Below are 21296 nucleotides of genomic sequence, written 5' to 3'. Positions count from 1 at the left end.
TTGATTCTGGTTCAAAATGTATGACTTCAGGTTACAAATGTAAAAAAGACAGATATGATAGCAATTTTTCAAATAAAGCATGAAAGACATTTAGAATAGGATCCCATGTCACATTGCAAAAGCTAATACCTTAAGGCCCTTCTTTTTCTTGGATGCACATGCAAACAGAATAATAAGAACAGACTTTGTAAGACACAGATAACTATATTTGTGCTTATGTCTGGGTTTATGTGGATGTGTGTGTACTAAGAAAGGCAGTACAAATCTAAAACAAATATTTACATCAGGGGAGCTTCCACATCCCTCATTGCTAGCTTTTAACCACATGGAAGAAGAAACTTGTAAAAACACACACGTGTCATTATAAGAAGCATAAATACTGATGGTTATAGACTATGTAAAGTGGTTACGTATCAATTACTTCAAATCACGAATCAGTCTTTTGTATAATATAATATTTTAACTCACATTCTCTGAATTTTAATAAGTTCTAATTGATCATTTTAGTGTAAATGTTTAAATGATTTGTAATGGTGTCTAATGTGTTGTATAAAAAAACATTTTTTAACTAACAATTACTCTAAAAAAACATAATAATCTTTAATATTGCTTACCTTTCAATGGAATATAATATACCAACCATCAGGTGTCATTGTTTTCATTAATGATTTAAGGGTTGTGAAAACCTACAATATAGTGGTCCTAAAAAATAAATGTCATTAATAAGGACATTTTATTATTTCAAAAAGCAAAACTATACCAAAGACAATAATTTATTTTTACACATTAGCAAATTACAATATACTTCATTTTTGCAAATGTAGTTTGGAAAGACTGCTGATAATTTTTCACACTGAAATGGACAAACAACATGGATATGTAAAGATCAAATGGGAGCTTAGAGAAGATTATATCATTAAATTTTTAAAAATATTTGCAATGCTCTTTATCATTGATTTGAATATACAAGACTCTTTCAGGAACCACTTGACACACAGTATTAAGATCAAAACACATAAACATCTATTTTTCTGTAAACATATTAGGTGATATTAATATTTGCTTTGTATCCAAAGTAACTTGCATTTGTATAGCAGGGTATTTTACTCTGCATGTACTGTAATGTTTTGCCCAACAGTACAACAGCAGTGTCCCACACAGGATATGAACCCTTAACCATCAAGTGACACATCTAGAGCACTACTGCAGTGGTAATTATTGTGGTAATTTTCAAAAACAGCTTTGCAGAAGCAAAGATTAGGAAGAACTTAACCTATGCTGCAGATCGCTTTTGGATGAGGAGAAGGAAGGCTTTGGTTTATGTTCACTGTTTTGTACAAGACAAAAGCCTGTAATACAGTCAAGTCAATGCCTTGGTATGTTTTTCATATGCAACTTGATACATACTGTACATAAATGGTCTTAAACTGGTCTGTCAGAAAGTGCCAGCACAGTAGCTGTGAGTTTCTGAATACATCTGGAATAGCTACAAGTAATAAAAATGTAAGTCATACAATTCAGTATTATAACCATGATCATTACTCCCAATACAGTATAAATTATCATGTTGCTCCGCAGTCCCATGGTTTTCATTCATTTTCATTACTTTTGCATTTTTTGTTTGAAAAAATCTCTTCATTTTGTTCCATGTTATAAATTATGAAAGGTTTAAATGTTATTAAATTATCTGTATAATCAAAACAAAAAGATATGGCTGATTTTATTTCAGTCACTCTACAGATTGGAATATTTTCCTCTCTTTTTTTTGGGCATGTGTCCAATAGACACTGGGCACTTTTTGACGTGACCAGACATAAGCCAAAGTTAAATAAAAATGAATCCGACTTTGGCTCAAAGTTTGGTTATTGCCCACTGTAGCTGGGCACTTCAGGAAATGCCTGGTCACTTGGAGGACTGCCACAGAGCTGGCAACAATCCATATAAAATATAAAATATTTAAAAATCAGGCCTAAATGCTTACCATTTTAAATAATATTATCAGCATGTAGCAGGCAACATGAAAAAGTAATGTAAAACATTACTTTTTGCATTACATTACATTACAGATGCACGTACTTAAAGCTTATATCACAGTACTCAAACTTAGTACTTTGTGTAAGACAATGTCACCAACCACATGTACTGTATTGTGTGAGACCATGCCTAAATTTAGTGACTTCTTTTTCTCAGCAAAATGTGCCCTGCATATGACATGTGTGTTTTTGGGGTATTTTCCTTAATTAGGACCTCAATGATAATGAAGTTGTGCACTTGTTGGCCACAAAGATGGTCAACTCTATAATTTCTGCTTCAGACAGTTTTAGGAAATTAATTTTCATATTTCTGCAGCTGTCAACAGAATGTGAAATCTCACTATAGTCAAGTTTAAGCACTCTTATGGTAGAATTATAGCATTTTACTGTATATTTATTTTAATATATTCAGGCAGCTCTCATTAATATGCACATTCCATTATCACTATGACTGATGGCTTTCTCTGTCTTATTAATATTTTTTATCACCCAGCTGGTGCCTCAATATGCCTGTTGCGTGCATAGTTCTTCAGCAGTAAGTTGAGTACTATAGTTTATATTCAAGGGGAGAATCAGAGCAATTTTATGTGAGGACTTAGCATTTCATTGCAACACCTTAATTATGAATATGTTTGAATGTCAATGTGAAGTGGTATACTTCAACCAGACAAGCTGTTTGTTATAGCCTTAAACAATTTTGATGATGGATGACCAATCGCAATCTCTGCCACATATTTTATTTTTAGCAACAGCAAGTAATTCCCTTAATTGACAAGAAAGTAAGGCTCTAGTAAAATTGATGGGTTATACTGTGCATTTTGTAATGATCAATGTAAGACAAAAGCACATTCTGAGTCTATTCTCAATCTGAATCTCATTTTCCAATTTATGATGGCAACTGATTACTTTCTCTTTTGTATCCTCCAGTTGTTTATATCTGTGGACCCTTGGAGACCTTTCTGGAGATAATGAACCAATTCCAGAAAGAAAAATTAAATCATGAAGACTATGCCATCTTCTATTTGGATGTGTTTGCAGAAAGCCTGAAAGGTGACACAAATAGAGAAGCTAAGAAGCCCTGGCACAACAAAGAGATAACAGATGGAACAGATACTATGAAGATTTTTCAGGTATCAAATCGGCAGTTAAGGAATTTAATGTCTTGTTTTTTAAAAAAAATGCTTGCAAATGAATTGCTTTTGAAAAGTGAAATATGATTCAGAGTACCATGAACTGATGAAAATTCTAAAATATTATTATTGGATTCATCCCACTAATTATTGGATTTAATTTTAATGAACTATAACACGAGCAACTGGAAACATATATACACAGAAAAGATAACCCTATGCTGCATTTTGTGCTACTGTACAGATGTGTGAAGTGAAATCTGGATGCCAATAAGTCTTATTTACTATGTGTTCCTAATCATATTATTCTGTCAATCCACATTATGAAACTTTAATAAAATACAAAAAAGGGTGCAGACATTCAAGCTTCAGCCAACCAGTTCCTCTCCTTGTCAGCCCTGCTTCTGTACTTGTCAGACTTATTAATAATAAGAGACATGAATATACATCACTAAGTGAATTTCTGAAATATCCACCAGACATGTTCCAAAACTTTCTTCTAGGTTTCTGCAGAATTATTTTGTTTCCTACGCAGTCCCTATGCACATTCTGCACACCTTTGCCACTTGGCAATGGTTCAAACAGAGGACTGCCCATTGGCATAAAATTCAGATGGTGTGGTGTGTAGGGTAGCAGTTCAAGGTGAAGTTCCTGAAAGCACTGCATTGTTGTTTTAATTGTGTACAGTCCTTTGTAGACATACTCCAGGGGAGGCCCCTGTGACCATAGGCAATTCACAGTTGAGAGAAGTGCTCCAAAGTCAGAGTGAGTGACAGTGGTAGTGCAGTGACAGAATGACTCAGGGATCAACCAGCAACATTTTATTACATTTATTTATTAAGGGCATCCATAATCCCATGCAGTGTTGGCACACATGTGTGAATGTGCAAGAGAAATAGGTTGAACAATTAAGTGGTCTTACCTGCCTTGTGGAGTTTAGTTTGTGAATAAGTGCAGAAGAAAGGTTTCAAACTAGAGGAGGCCATTCAGCCCAAGTATTTAATGAAGTTATTTCTTGGAAGAAGGTGTTGACTTCAGCAACATGTCTGTGTAGCTTGTTTCATACTCCCACAACCCTCTGGGTAAAGGAGGGTTTCCTGTTCTTGGTTTTAAATGCATTTCCACAAAGTTGTGCCTTCTGGTTCATATTTCACAATTCTTTTTGAATAATTTATAAATTCACTTTATGCTTAGCTGAAGGAGGCAGCTGTCTTACATTTTGATGTTTGGTATACATACACCGTTGTTGTGTTTAATGTTGTTATTCTATGCTTATTTCAGCTCCTCCCTCAATTAATTGAAGATATTAATAGTATGCTTAAATACTTTAATGTTTTGCATATAACACCATGATATAAAAATACAGTAAATATAGAATGTCTAAAAGATTGTGTTATATTATTTTTTATGAGTTTAGAAATTATCCATATTTACATGCTGAACCATCACAATACATTACCAATTCTTGTTTTACATGCCAAGGTAGAGCTGTAGTGTCTAATCTAAATGGTATGACTTTGCAGCATAGTCCCCACGAAAAACACTGAACTTCATCCTACTTTAAAAAAGTACACAATGGAGGCATGTTCCATATGCTTTTCTTCACATCAATCTTGAGGTCAGTATTCCTTTTTCAATGAGGAAATTGCTTTAGAGGTTTGAAGAAACTAAGGTCATATAGCAACAGTTGTGGAAGGTAGAACAGGTGAGGGAGCAGTCTCCGTCACAGTTTTTTGAGTTGTTAATTCAGAGTTACTTGTTGTGTTGGCTGGAAATAGTTAATCAAGTGAATTCTCTGTCTCAAACGACAATCACCACAATATATAATGCTGAAGGTGTAGCCTTGATATTTTTATGTAAAGAAATGCATTCTCTTCCACATCACAATATTTCATTAACTGACTGTGCGTATATGCCATATGTACAGTGATCACCTGGCATTTCCAGGAGCTCATATTTTTCTGTGAAATTGAATGTACTTTAAGTTGCTCAAAGAGTGTTGCAATAGTGAAATTACTTGGCATCACAGTCTTTGGAGCAATATATGTTTGTCCCTCTTTAAATTTCTTACTTAACAGCTGTGTTGATTGCAATTGTCAAAAAATAAGTCAGAAGATCCTGAAATCATATTCAGATAACTGCCAAAATAAAGGAAACACCAACATAAAGTGTCTTAATAGAGTGTTGGCCCACCATGAATCATTAGAACAGCTTCATTGTGCCTTGGCATAAATTCTACACATGTCTGGAACACTGGAGAAATGTGAGATCATTCTTCCTTGAGAAATTCCATCTTTTGGTGTTTTGTTGATGTTGGTGGAAAACGCTATCTCAGGCGTCCCTCCAGAATCTCCGATAAGTGTTCAATTTGGTTGAGACCTGGTGACTGGGACAGCCATGGCGCATGGTTTACATAATTTTCATGCTCATCAAACCATTAAGTGATGACTTGTACCCTGTGGGGGCATTGTCATTCTGGAAGATTCCACTCACATTGAGATAGAAGTGCTTCACCAATAGGATGAACATGATCCCTCAGAATGGCTTTGCATTTATTGTCATTTACCTTGCTCTCTGATGGGCACCTTGGGAAACAAGCGCTCGAGCCTCTAGGCCTCTTTTGGCGTGTGTAACACATCTACTCATCTGCTTGTTGAGAACAGGGTGAAAGACGACTCGTCTGACCATAAGACTTCTTACCACTGTCAGTAGACCATTACTTGTGTTCTTTGCACCAATTTACTCTTTAAAAATTCAAAAGTGCATTTTTAGGTGTAATGAGGGGTTTATGCCCTGCAACCCGAACATAGTATTGCTCTCTTGATTAAACTGTCTGCTATTACCTTAGATTGACATTCACAGTCAACTGATCCAGAGTTGCTTATCTGTTTTGCCTAGTATCGGTCCAGGAGTACGCACATTCATCCACAGTAGCCCATAGTAGATGATGTCTATTCCTCAGACTTCCATGCCAACATCACCTTTGTTCCTCGTGAAACATCAGCAAGCTGAACGGACTTCATCAGTCAAGCTCCTGCCAAGCGTGCTCCAACAATTATCCCCTTCTTAAATTCTCTGAGATCTCTTCTTCCACCCATGGTAGCCAACATAATGGGCATGCCCAGCATTTTTATAAATGAGTCCAAGCATGGTGGGATTTTAATTGTTGAACTCAGGAACCACACTTGTGTGAAAGCACCTTACAATACGCTGCCTATCCCTTATTTATTCAAAGTGTTTTTTTTTTATTTTAGCAGTTACCTGTATATATACTATAGATTTCTCATATAATAATGTGGATTTGGCTGAAAAAATGTAATTTGTGATTTTTGTCTAACACCAACACCCTCTCCCGTCTATTAACTTGTTCAACAAAGGGTTTATTGTATCTCAGCAGTCATCATTGGAAACCATCTGCTCCTCTCATCAATTTACCCTGACACCTCAGACCTATTTACATATGTATAACACAGGGGTACTGTGGACATATTAAATATTTTATTTGTCTAACAGTGATTTTTTTTTCTGCTGAGGGGAATTCCGATCCACTGTTTTATATTTTGTCAGATTTTATGCATTGTTTGTCTTTTTTGCCAAGTTTCTCTTACATGCTATTAATTTATTATTGTCTTCTCTATTTTGCCAGTCTGTATTTATCATAACCTTCAGGGAACCTGACCACCCAGAATACTTCAAATTTCAGAAGGAACTACATATCAGAGCCAAACAGGACTTCAGTGTTAAACTGGAACCCTCTCTGGTAAGGGATTAAGAAGTATAAATGCTGCTAAATTCTTAAGTTAAGATCTTCCCAACCTTATTTCTTAACTTTTTTTTAATGTTAATTTGTAGTGGTGTTGACATAAATTTTGGATTTTTTTTAAGTTGCTAGTTATTTAACATGCAGATTATATAATAACATGCAGATTCTTATTCAGTGAAAAATTGTGTTTTTAAAAACAAAAAAGTTCAGATCTTCTTACAGATTTTAATCCAATAGTATGACATTGCATAACATCTTCACCTTTTAAAATTGAGTAGAAAACTCACCTTTTGGACATGACAGAGGCCAAAGATAAGATGGGAGCATATATATGCATACTGTCCTTTTTTGGTAATTGATCTGTACAGTTTATGCCAAACCCACTCTAAAAATATAGACAATATGCGTAGGTCTCAATTTATGCACACTTAATTTAGTTTTTGGTTAAATGTGCCTTTAAAAAATATAGAAAATGTCTTAATTTATGACAGATTATTTCTCACTTTAACATACTTGGCCACACTCAGCAAAAGGCAACTTTATTTAAGAGAGTTTGAAATAACATACTCGGAAATTATCCAGTTTGAGGCCTGGGTGTACAGTCACTTGAGTGACACTCAGGCAGAAGTCTCCCGTCTTCATGTTCTTGTTACCTGTTGTCCCACCATTACTAAATAAATCTATCCAACATCTTTATTGAATTATCCTGCAACGTATATTTATAAATCTAGATAGATAGATAATACTTTATTAATCCCGTAGGGAAATTGATGAATTTCCCTACGGGGAAATCTAAACTAAAATCAATAAAACCCTCAACTGTTAATTGAACTGTGAGAAAAAGCCTTAAAATTAATGCAAAGAATTTGTGAACAACACCTTGTGATTTTTTCAAAAACCAGGCTTTTGACGATATTATCATGTGTTAGACATAATATGACGGAAACATAAACGGTGTGTTGTCACAAAGCAAAATAACATGAGAAATGAGACATAAGTCTTAACAAAAACAAAAACAAAATGCATTTCATTTGATGGATATTCTGTTTCACTGGACATTGTAGATGCTGTAAATAACTTCTGTAGCTGGATCTCAAAGAAAAGGGACATTTTTGTTTTACAATTTTTACTATTAATGAACCTACTATTGATAGTAAGAAATACTTTTATAATTCTTTATTAATGTGAATACCATGGTTGCTCCACTTGTTTAACTTTCAATAAACACAACATGGCTTAAGTCCTAAATTAGGGACAAATGTTGTAATTTTACTCATGAAACTTTAAAATAATTGGCTATTTAAAAGATCACTGCCAGAAAAAAAAAACAAAGATAATTGTGCAATTTAGATACAACAAAGGGCACGCGACTTTCACCACTAACAATAGTGTTCCTTTAAGGTCTTACATAACATCGACATCATTTCGTCTAAAAATTACTTTCAGTACAAATATATAAGCATCATACATGAATAAATATGTTTAATTCTTTTTGCTTAGAGGTTCAAACCTCTGGCTGGGATAGAGCCCCTAAATATTTACATTATGTCTTATGGGTTTTTAATTTTAGCATTTTAGAATTTTGCTGCATTTTTCAGGAATGCTTTCCCTATGTAAATCAAGAAGTACATGTACAATATACAGTATATAATAACTCTACACTGGCAGTAGAGACAATGCAGTAGGTTCCTCCTATATAAATGCAGAACAAGTCTGACTCAGTGAAGCACCGCCACTGACTGACTGACAGCACTGAACTGTACATCAATAAATAAACATATTAAAAGAAAAATGGAGAAAATCCTCAAAAGAAGAAGTAGAAGGTTTAGAAGTAATATTTTATTACAGGTGATATTTTTCCTTGAAATTACTGTTTGTTGGTAAAATGTCTTATTGGAATACTGTGATAGACTGAGTATTTTGGGTTTCAAACTGTAGCCTTGTTGACACCATCTGATAAGTCATGCTTTCTGATTCCACAGACTGTAGATAATACAGTAATGCAGTTTAACACTAGAATAGAGATACAGTGTTACACTGTAAAGGAGTATGTTCTTACTGTATCTTCTAGCCTTAATAAAGATTCCCTGTCTTTGTCACTCTGCAGACTGACATAGTGATACACTATACTGTATATATGTACAAGTACAGTAACTGGGATTATGTAAATATTATTTCTTCCAATGATATCAGCTCTTTTGTAGGCTAGTTTGTGGTAAACGTGGTGTGCTTTCCTTAAAAGAAAAGTCACTGCAAAGACGTATTAGAAAGTGAAATTTTATCCACCTCAACTAAAGTGTTTCATTTGTTGGCGTATCCACAGACATGCAGAGGCCCAGGACTTGGAAGAGAGGGACACTCTGAAATTAACTTTTCTGCATACATGTAGTTTATACAACCTAGAAAAAGAAATCTTTTTGGAAACAGATGTATTAGAGCCTTGTAGTGTGTGAGACAGTTCCAGAAAGAGCTCAAAGTGAGTTTTCTTATGGTTGAAATTTAAAGAGAAGCCTTTGAGGACCATGTTTTATTTTTTATGTAGATTTGCAATTGTACACTTTAATACCTTAATGGTATTGATAGAAAACCTCCTTAATTATTCTGTTTTCCAGGCATTTAACAGTGTAACATATTTTGAGGCATATGTGATCTTTTTATTGAATTGCTCTTTTGGAAGTGTTCTTGAAATGTGTCACCTGAGAAGGTACAACCATTAAAACCCTGAAAGCAATAAAGTTATATTTGTCCCACTTTTTTCAAGATGTAAGGAAGTTTTCTTCGGAAAGTCAATTTAGTATAAGTGGTTAAAAGTAGCTAAAGGAGTAGTTTATATCATTTACATTTTTGTAGAGTTTTATTTTTAACATCATACTGTATGTACTTTGGATGAAAGTTATTTTTCCATGCCAAGTTACAATGCCAGTAATAGGCCGAATATGAAAGGACTTCTCAAAAGTGATTGAGAATAAACTACATGGGGAAACACATCAACAGACCTGTCTAATACTTTACCAGTGTTGACTTCCTCTGTAGAAGGTTTAGTTTCAATACTGAATAACTGGGGAAACGAACATGTTAAAGAGAAGAAATAACATAAGTAAATGCATTTCTTATTTTGCTCTGCAGCTGGATTTTATAGCTGGCTGTTTCTACGATGGATTCATGCTGTACGCACAAGCCCTTAATGAAACTCTCACTGAAGGAGGTTCTCAAAAGGATGGAATAAATATCACACAGAAAATGCAAAATCAGAAATTCTGGGGTAAGTGCATAAGAAGAGATTAAACTGTCACATGAATGTATCGTATTTTAAGTGAAAGCTGTAATGGTCCCCACTACACTTTCTTTATATTTTTCAATAAGGTTCAAAGACTTTGTCTTCAAGTTATTATTAATTATTCAATTCATAACAACATTATTAACAACAATACAGAGAGGAAGGTTAATACTCTTTCCTAGAGACTCATCAGGTTCGGCTTATCACAGGTTCTGTGGTATTTCCGTTCTGTAGTTATCAAACTCAGAATATGTGACTTCATTTCAATGGGACATGAAACCCTAGTCCATGACAGAGTTACTCCTTGATTCCTCAAGAGTCCCTTGACAAAATGTACTTTTTACCTCGTTTGATCACAGAAAATCTGTTTCTAATATCAATGATATCTGTACCTGCATCGTGAAACTGTTTTCTGTGCTGAGACACCACATCAGCTATCAACAAGGTTTTCATGCAGTGGTATCATTTGCTTCTCCTTTTGCCTGTAATAAGCATCACGTTAACAAGTACTGGTCTTAAAACCCAATAAAAAAAGAATGGATTGAGCTTTAGAAATGGACGGCTTATGAGGCTGAAATGTTTGCTGTGCTGTATATTCTAATGGAACATAAGTGCTAATAGTTTAAAGTAGTTCAAATCCCAAACTAATAAATAATTTAGACAATGCAATGAGGATGAGACTGCAGTAGGCTCTTACCCCGCTGCTGTATCGTTCTGATGCAAGTATGTCAGAGTGCAATCTACTGAAACGCTTGCCACAAGATTTCTAAAGCTATTTTGAACCAGGAACTTATTTCACCATATTCTCAAAATAATTGTAAATGATTGGTTGTTAAAGGGTTGTTTGTGGTCACTGAAACAGAAGTTTAAGTTTAAGTTTTGTCTTGTCATGTTTTATGTCAACTTCCAGCTTTTAGTTTTTAGTTTTTGGTAAAAACAAAACATCCATAAAACCATGGAAAGGGACGTTTTTATTGACTAGCATCACAATAATATAGATATATAAACTGATATATACACTTTTATTTCTATATTACAGCACATAGGCCAGGTGGTTCACCCTCAGTCAAGAATTTAGCTATAGCTAAACATTCTTAAATACATTTTCTTACCGGGTCCTGTTATTGCTAGTGAAAATACTGAAGGAAGACATTTTTTAAATATACAGATTTAAGAAAAAGTGACTACAATTCTAATCTTTTTGATGTGTTAGAGCAAGAGATGGTTTTGCCCTTATTTGTGTATTGTTTCTGATTAAACTCAGACATTACTGGAATTTCTGATTATGATTGCTTCCAACTTAATCAAATATACATCCAATCATTCATATCGGAGTCTATTCTTTTTCAAGGTGGTGTGGTTAAATTCAATCCAATGCTTAGTTTGTAAAGAAAGAGATATCAGGAACAAGCAATACTAAGGCTTTACGTCTGTAACACAGGCAGCAGCTCAACGGCACTCCACTTCCTATCTAATGATACTTAAAGTCCCTGTCAGCAGACTGCCTTGTTTTGTGCTGTCAGAAATCTTCAGAATAGATAGAAGCATGTTGAGAATGTTAATAAAATGCATTTTAAAGAAAAAAAAAGATGTTATAATGGCTAAAGTCCCAGACATGCTATAGCTCAGCTTTGTCTAAAATTCAGCACTGAAGATAATTCAGTATGAAGCACAAAAATGTTAATTAATACTTTCTCTTTAAAAAACTTAATCTGTCTCCCCTGTTTTGTTGGTTACAACCTCAGTGCCCAGTTCTGGTAATCTTTGAAAATTTAAGAATTTGAAAATATTACATTTTATATTTATAAATGTACTGGGCCTATGGAGTACAGTATGTGTTACTTTCTAAATAATCCTTTGTTATATTATTTCAGGATATACCTATCCGTGACAAAATGGAAGTAAACATTTTTGTTGCAACTTCAAAATACAAATGGTTTTAATAATCTGTTTCTGAAGAAATATCTTAAAACTTTGGCAGGGTAGGAAAAGATCAATCAAAACAGAAGTGACTAAAATTTGGGATTATATCTGCAAGATTTACAGATTTCAATCTAGTATTGCTAGTAGGAGGAAATTAAGGTGTCCAAAATAGTGTAAGAGTCTAAGTACTTGAACTCTTCAGTAAACATTGGCAATAGTTTGGAAAATCATGTGTAAAATGTATTTGACTAAATCTGTCTGAAAAAGTGTATTTTTAGTCAGTTTAATCATGTAAATAGGACCTTTGATGAATTAAATCATCAAATGAAATACATTCCCAATGTATTCCCAATGAAATACAGATCTCTTAAAAGTTTCCTTGGGTTGAAACTATTTGACCTCTTTCTTGTATTTGGAAATAATCATTTTAAAATGAAAAGAAAACCCACTATACCCTTACACACTATGTTTATCTCCTTGGACATAAAGTTTTTTCACCATATGTCACTGCTAAGCTTGAGCCCCATTACATAATCCTTTCTATTTTAAATGAAAAGGTACGTATGTTCCCTTAAAGGAGCATGACAGTGTGATATCCTTTCAACTGTGTACTTAGCCTTCTGCTGTGATCAGCATCACCTACAGACATGGGCTTTCTGCCAACCCTACGATCCCAGTGTGGAGCTCTACTTAGAAAGAACCTTTGTGGCATTTCATTGGGCTGAGTCCAATATAATTCGGATTTTAAAATGGACCACTTATGTCAATTTTTTTCTGGTTTTCAGTTAAAACACAGCATGAAGGTTTAAGTAGCACAGAAATTTTAAATGTTAATAATTTTAGACTTAGACAATTAAAATGATTGATCTCAAATGACAATAAGTGATGATTTAATATACTGTATTTATCTGAACATCTATCTATAGCCTACACCGTCCTTAATAATTACCCTAAACCTGTTTAAATATGTGACAGTGCTTCTTGAATGGGCTCTTTCCTGATTTTACAGGTGTCACAGGTCTTGTCATCACAGATGAAAATAACGATCGAAACATTGATTTCAACCTATGGGCCATGACAAATGTGGAAACTGGCCAATATGGGGTGAGTCTCTCTTCAAATAAGAGGTTGTTCTTGTTGGTGTTTGTGAAAGAAAGGTCCCTAAAGCTCAAAAGACATTTTCATGCAGTGGTGCACAAATGTATAGCACCGTATTACCCGACTTCATGAAAATCTGTGTTACACTGTCCAACTGTTTTCAGCTGACCAACAAAATCAATATTCATTGTATTATTTAGATTTTCAAGTAGTGATGTGTTGAAATCTGGTTAACATGCTGCAAAATAAGACATTAGGTATGAGGATAAACATTTCTTAACTTGTTATATTAGACATTACATGTTTTTTTATAATGAAGAATAACATTGATAAGAATTAAAGTTATCTCACTGAATTAAAATGATCCATGGCAAGCTAAAACAAAATATTTGGTTAGCAGAAAAGAACAGGAAGCCTATAATATATTAGCAAAAGTCATGAACATAAATATGTATACAGTATGTGCTATATGTGGAGTTAATCAAGTATCATGGCTCCTTCTTAAAATGCCTCCTTACGTCTATACTTGGATTTAGAGACCCTCTCTTGATTTAAAGTCATGTGGTCTAATTGCACAAAACAATGAATACCAAATAATCAAACCTAATTGGCAGAAAATACAATACTATTAATTTTGCATTTAGTAACTAAAAACCCTGTTTTCAAATAAAAACTATAACAGGGAGGACATAAACATATGCTTTCTCATAGACTGTTGTTACTTAAATGTAAAATTGAACTTTAAGAGTATTTTAAGGGTACTTTTTCGTAACATATGCATTCAATACTTTTATTGCAAGAATTTTTTAGATTTTCTGTACTATTTGGAATACTGACTAATCTATCATTTTGGCTCATTTATAAGATTTCAAGAACAAAAACTTTAATTATATGAAAAAAAAGAAATAAACACAAATAATGATTAAATTAAAAAGCATTATCCCTAGAGCAATAGTGACATAATATAAACCATATGTTGGAGAACATGGCACTTAGACTACATTATTACATAAATTGAATAATGTGCAGTTTGAAAACCAAAAACATTGTTGAAGTCTGATGCCACATATAATTAAACCAAAATGTTAACCAAAAACACAGGAGGAAAACTCCCAATGGTCGTACTTAAAACTCTTGTATCTTAAATGTGTTTGTCAATTTTCCAATTAAGTTTTTAAAATTAAAAATGTGATTTAACACATACCTAACTTCCCTCTGCAAGGAAACGTATAGGAATGACTTCCCAAAAAATATTTATATTTTAAATTACCTGTAGTTGCTTATTTATATATGGTAATAAAAACAATAAAATCTACACTACATATACATTCTACCAAATTAAATGTTTTTGGGTAACACTTTATTGTAGGCCTAACCTGTAATTTATGAGTGGCCTAGTAGCCCAGAAAAAATGATGAAGAATCTCTGTATAAAGGTTGGGAAGGTACTGATTTCATTTGCTGCTAATTTAGAACTAATACAGTATATACAGGTTGTCCCCAGTATGTACAGTACATCTGGGATAACCTCAATCCACGAGTTAGATCAGTGATGTATTGTGTGGTGGTAAGAACTCACCTTTAATATTGGGGCATAACAATTCCTAATCTAAGTCAAGTGTAATAGCATTGTAAATTAGATTATTTTTTAAATTAGGTTTTGGTCTTCACAATGTACTTTCATTTCTGGAACAAAATAATCCACAAACCACCTACGTTGCTGACTTTTGATGCATAACAAAGAATTACAGAGATACTTATAATGCCTGTACTTTAAAAGTTTCATAATGAGAGGGTGCCATTTGGCCCTAGCCTGTTTGGAAGTTTCAATTATTTAAGCAAGTACTAAACTTGTGTTACTTTTGTACTGGCACTCAACAAGCTGTTTATCAGCAGCACATCTGTAGTAGGACTGAAAAATAACTAATTTATACTTTTCATTATGTTTTTATGATTGTTTTTACATAGGCTTTTTCAGGTTTTGTAAGAATTCGGACTGGTCATTTTCAAATGGGCAAACAAAGGTTGCTTGAAATAAAAATGTATTGAAGTGATAAGAAATAAAACACAAAAAGATCCAAAAGGATTGAAATCAGTTCTTGCAAATTCCTTCTCCTTACCAAAGTGCGGTGCTCATTTCCAGAGTCAAATTCCTTTCCTGATGCTTAATGTCCTAATTAACTTCTAGACATTTTTTATTTATATCCACAAATGCCATCTATACATTCCATCAGCAATATCCGCCCATAAAATCTCAATTTTCTTACTGCCGTTGCTGAAAAAAAAAGAATAGAACTAAAAATGGAGCTAGAACTTTGGACTGACAAACATGGACTGTCAGCTATAAAGGCTTTCAGATTACTAAAAGATACGTCAAAGTGAAAGGAATGAATTTCCACTGTTTAAAGAGGAATGGCAGATTATTATTAAGCATTATCAGTTTTTCTTGACACAACTATTTATTGACATGCTTTTCAACTAGGGGGTTAAATCCAATGTTACAAGTGGCATGCATTTACTCAGTGGTTTATCACAAACAGTACAAATCGTACTGCAGCAAATTATTTAGAGTTGTACAGTATGAAAATCTCTCTAAACTTGAAATGTGCTAAATGTACTGTAGATCAAATTTAATGTTTTCGTGTCATTTCTGATTTATTGATTGCAGATATTCCAAAATAGTCATTCTCTTAACTAATTTATGTTAAAGTATGTTTACCTAATTCAACCAATTTAATTATAACCCTGCACCTTTTTAAGGTTTTGCATATAATCATTGGGCAGTACAGGAAAATTTTAATTAAAACTAATAGAAGACAGACTTGCTAGTACCAGTACCTGTTTATAACCATGTAGTAGAGGGGAAATTCTTGAAAGGCATCTTGAGAAAAAATAACCCACTCGCTTAGTAAGATTTAAAATAAATTATTTAAATTTTCTTGTGGCAATCCAAAATTTATTTTTGAGAACGTCTTAAATTCTAAGTTAAGAAAGAATAACATACAGATGAAGACATGTAAACAGGCAATTGGAATGGATGCAACTTGCATTCACTGCTTTGTTTACATTCCTACTAAATTCATTCATTATGATTATACTGGAACATGTTATTGAAATGGTTATTTCCATAAATTACAATGATGCAAGTTTTGTTTTTTGTGGCAGCCCCTGAGAAGGATATTTTTCATGCTTTCAGCAAGTCTCAATATTCAGTAAATATTGCTGTCCATATCTGTTGAAAAACAAGAATGTTGCAATTTGTGTACTACAAACTCAGTTTAATGGAAATCTGTTATTTTCTACTTATAGTTTGAACATATTTTAGCTCCAAACACCAAAACCTCTTCATTTCACATGTACAGTAAATACATGTAATGTTATATATAGATCTTATACCGATATAAAACCTGTATGTCTGACACTGCTTTCATGACCGTCAGTTCATTAATTCACTGTAATGGTTAATGTTGTCTTAATATCGTAAAAGAAAATTAAAGATAAGAAAATATGTATTTAAATATTTCAAAATGATGAGTATAATTAAAAAAAAACATTCTTTTTTATTTTTATTTTTATTCACAGTGTATTCACAATTGACAATTCAAGGTGGCGCCATTACATGGCGACATCTTGCGTGTGTATCTCTCGTTTATGTTGTTTATTTTCATGTTTTGTTTTTTGTGCAAAAAATATGAGTGCAACCAACACCTATGACCGACAAACACTCCTGGATATGAAATTTAAAGCTTTGGATTTTAGTGAAATCAAAAGTACACAGCTTTCTTTCTCAAGCACAGAGCAAACACGGACACAAACGCAAAAGGAAGTGGGGAAAGAGAAGTAGCATGTTAGTGCGGCTCCGGCAGCGTGCCTGCCTGCTCCCACTCCCTAGCATCCTGTCTGCAAATGTGCAATCACTGGACAGTCAGATCGATGAACTTCACTTTCGCATCAATACTCAGCACGATTTGAGAGACTGCTGCATCTTCTGTTTCACTGAAACCTAGCTGAAATCCAATGTTATCCATACTGCTGTTCAACCCACTGGATTTACACTTTATAGAATGGACCGCACAGCTGATTCTACCTGCAAAGAGAAAGGAAGTGTGTTTCATAATTAATAATCTTTGGTGCACTGATGTAGAAACTCGCTACAGAGCTTGCTCATGTACTCTGGAATACCTTAATATTAAAGGTCGCCCTTTTCAACTACTGAGAGAATTTATGGCTGTTAGTCTGACTGCTGTATACATTAATCCGCCTGCCAAGGCAGAAGCAGCACTCAGTGAGTTGTGCAGCATCATCAGCAAATATGAAAACACTCATTCGGAAGCTGTCTCTATCGAGGCGGGGGACGTTTAACCACTGCAGCCTAAAAAAAGTACTACCTAAGTATTTTCAATACGTCTCTGTGCCCACTAGAGGCAATAACGTAGTGGAGCATTAAAAGAGCATACCGCTCTATTTCATATCTACTGTACATTTGGGAAGTCTAACCATGCCTTTGAGCTCCTTCTTCCTGTTGACAAACAGGTATGCTGCCTTCCAATCCGGTGACAGAACTGTATAAAAAAAATCGATCTGAAGAAAACTACTAAACTGGCCAAACAGGAACTTCTTCTTCTTTTTCACAGCCTTAGTCCCAGACTGTCCTGGGGTCAGCTGCTTTGGTTGCTCTTCTCCATTTGTCTCTGTCGAGCACATCTTCCTCACTCACTTCACATACCTCCATATCTTTTCTCACACAATCTATCCATCTCTTTCGAGGCCTGCCTCTTCCTCTGTTACCTTCCACCTCAAATTCCATTACCCTCTTTGTTACTTCCTCAACGTCCCTCCTCATGATATGTCCATACCACCGTAACCTCGCCTCTCGCATCTTCTCAACCACATCCACCACCCTACATCGTCTACGGATTTCTTCATTTCTGATCTTATCCTTCATTGAAATCTGCAGAATCCATCTCAACATCCTCATTTCAGTTCTTCTCATCAAGTTCTCTTCCCTCTTTCCAACTGCCAAGCATTCAGCTCCATATAGTAGTACAGGTCTAATCACAGTCTTGTACATTTTGCACTTTAACTTTCTGGGAATTTTCCTGTCACAGATTATTCCAGTTATTTCTCTCCACTTGTTCCATCCAGCTTTCACTCTTTGTTTTACTGCCTCCAGTGTTTCTCCTCCCTTTACCAGTTTTGATCCAAGGTATTTAAAGTCATCAACTTGTTTCAGTTTTCCTCCATTTGTCTCCTCAACATTGGTCATAGTATCTCCTCTTCTCTCCATTACCATTATTTCAGATTTTTCTGCATTCATTTTCATTTCATTTCATTTCATTATCCCTCGGGAGGGGGATCAGAATACCTCCTGGGTATCCCTGCCCGTCGTAAGAGGCGACTAAAAGGGTTGTGTCAGGAAGGGCATCCGACGTAAAACCATCTTGCCAAAACCATGGTTGCAAAGAACTGGCCAAACAGGAACACAAGGACAAATTAGAAAAACAGATTTGAGACAACTCAAGGCGCACGTGGCAAGGCTTGGAGGCTATTATGAACTATAAAGGCAACGCCAGCTGTATTTCCACTGCTGATGCATCTCTAACAGAACATCTTTTACTCCCTCCTGCTTTGAGGCTCAGAACACCAAGCCCACTATCAAGGCTCCCTGTGAATCAGGGCACTTTGTATTACAGTTTTCTTAACATGAGGTGTGTAGATTCTTTAGGAGAGTGAAAACCCGTAAAGCAGCTGTCCCAGATGGTGTCTCCCCTGCTGTCTTTAAAACCTGTGCAGCTATCTCCTATATATACAGCCATTTTTAACCTCTCTGTCTCGGTCAGTTGTAAGATCACTTCATTAGCCATATACAATTTCTTGTATTAGGAATTTGTCTTTTTCACATACTACAACTTGCTCTCCATGAGACACAGACAGGGAGAGAAGCTTGGGGTCAGAGCGCAGGGTCAGCCACGTATACAGAGCCCCTGGAGCAGTTGGGGTTAAGGGCCTTGCTCAGAGACCCAACATAGGATTCCTCTGCCGGTCGTGGGATATGAACTGGCAAACTTCCAGCCACAGGTGCAGATCCTTAGCCACAGAGCCACCGCACTCCTCTACACTCCTCTATTAAAATATCTCCTGATCATAAACACTGGAGCTCCCCAAGGCTGCTGTCTCATTCCTAGACTGTACTCCTTGATCATCTACGACTGTACACTTACAGAAGCAACTACATTATTAAGTTTGCAGATGACACTGCAATTATCAGGCCGATCTGCAACAATTATGAGTCCACATACAGGAGTGAGGTGGTGCATCTTACAAGATGGTGCCTTGACAACAATCTGGCCCTGAACGTCAACAAGACAAAAGACTTCATTGTGGACTTTAGGAAACCCAGAGGGAGACACACCCCAATCAGCATTGATGGCACAGCAGTGCAAACTGTCAGCTGCTTCAGGTTTCCCAGGCTGCAGATCTCCACCAACTTGGTTTGGTCTCACAACACTGTAGACAGTCTGCAGATACTGTCCATTTCTGTCAAGTACAGTTCTTTCCGGACCCTATGCGGACGACACAATCCGGGTTAAAGTGAGAAAACACAAGGGAAAAGTCATCCAGGAGACGGGAATAAAGAGGGGGTGTGTCCATAAAGTGCTGGTGATCTGGGGAGGTGTGGCCGATGCAAACAATCCGAAGAATAAATCCATAGGCGAATCCAAGAAACGGGCAAAAGTCCATGGCCAGGTGATCCATCCAAAATGCAGGATTAAAAACAGGAACCGGGTCGGAACCGGCGAGGGGTACAGGACCAGGAACAGGCTTAGAAACTTAAAAACATAACGGAGCCAGGTACAACCAGGTCCTGGGCTCGCACAATTAGGAAACCAGATGCAGAGCCTTGAGTGAAGTGAGCGCCTGGCTTTTAAACGTGAACTGAAACGGGGTAGGAACAAGGAACAGGTGCGGGGAATGAGACAAACGAGGAAGGGCTGGAGCGCCCTTAAGAGGAGGGGTTTGCGATTGTGACAATTTCTGCAGTGCTTAAAGAAATGCAGTATGAGGAAGCAGCTTCTCAATAACATTTACCATACCACCATAGTTAGTGTCCTCATTAGTGGTATCACTGCGTGGTACAGCAATACTACTGGGCATGACAAAGACGCAATACGAAGGGTTGTGGCACAGACGGATTATAGGATGTGATTTACCATCAATTGGTAAGATTCACACCATCCGCTGTCGCAATAGAGCTCAATCCATCATTTAGGATCCCAACCATCCCAGCCACAAACTGTTCTCCCCCCTGCGCTCTGGCAAGTGGCACCACACTATTAAAGTATGGACCACTAGACTGAAGAACAGCTTCTATCCTACTACAGTATGAATCCTTAATAGCTAACTGCAATGCCTCTGACTTAATGCATGTCTGCACTATGCACTTTCTGCATGGTCTACAATGCTGTTGGTTTTTCTTTCAGTACTACGTTTATTATTCTGGTTGCATTATCATTATGTTGTAATGTAGTGTCGGCTATACTGTGTATGTTCTGAGAGATCAGCACAAATAAGAATTTCAAAGTATGTATACAGTACATATCACAATAAACATCTCATTGAAAATAAAATAATCTAAAATGTGTAATAGCAGTAAATCATAATTAGGGGTTTAAAAGAAATATTTCAAATTACATTATTTCAGATGAGTACATGATTTATTTTACAATAAACTGAAATCTTTTAAAATGTATTTCTCCTACATTCATGCTAAGAGTTCTAAAAAACAGTATCTTTGCTGTGTTCTTTTAAAGTTTTGTATTAGGAACAGAAGTTAAGAAACAATTGCAAATGTCAGTGTTTAATGTATTTCTTAAAGGAAGAACAGCAAAAAAAACATTTTAAGGAGATTTGTTTATCATATTATGAATATTAAGACATTTTCTAGTATTGGGTCTGTTCAGAAAACTGCTTACCTCGTGCATACTGCTTTTATAGCAAATACAACATTTGTATATTTTCCCACAAAATATGTAATTTTATTTTAATTTCTACACTACTGTTAGCACTACTTAC

The 21296-nt window shown here is 35.3% G+C and overlaps 1 protein-coding gene across 1 annotated transcript in view; it reads left to right on the top strand.

The window, feature by feature from the left end:
- The window catches only part of npr2 (natriuretic peptide receptor 2), a 110133-nt gene that overhangs the window by 8550 nt on the left and 80287 nt on the right, over window positions 1-21296 (top strand). The window contains exons 2-5 of the mRNA XM_006627015.3: window positions 2961-3163; window positions 6810-6923; window positions 10053-10188; window positions 13136-13230. Coding sequence (XP_006627078.2) covers window positions 2961-3163; window positions 6810-6923; window positions 10053-10188; window positions 13136-13230 — 548 coding nt within the window. The remainder of the gene's footprint in view (window positions 1-2960; window positions 3164-6809; window positions 6924-10052; window positions 10189-13135; window positions 13231-21296) is intronic.

Source organism: Lepisosteus oculatus, chromosome 3 (genome assembly GCF_040954835.1).
Source record: "Lepisosteus oculatus isolate fLepOcu1 chromosome 3, fLepOcu1.hap2, whole genome shotgun sequence".
Classification (NCBI taxonomy): Eukaryota; Metazoa; Chordata; class Actinopteri; order Semionotiformes; family Lepisosteidae; genus Lepisosteus; species Lepisosteus oculatus.
The sequence above is the reverse complement of the archived record's forward strand: the minus strand, read 5'-3'. Positions and strand labels throughout refer to the sequence as shown.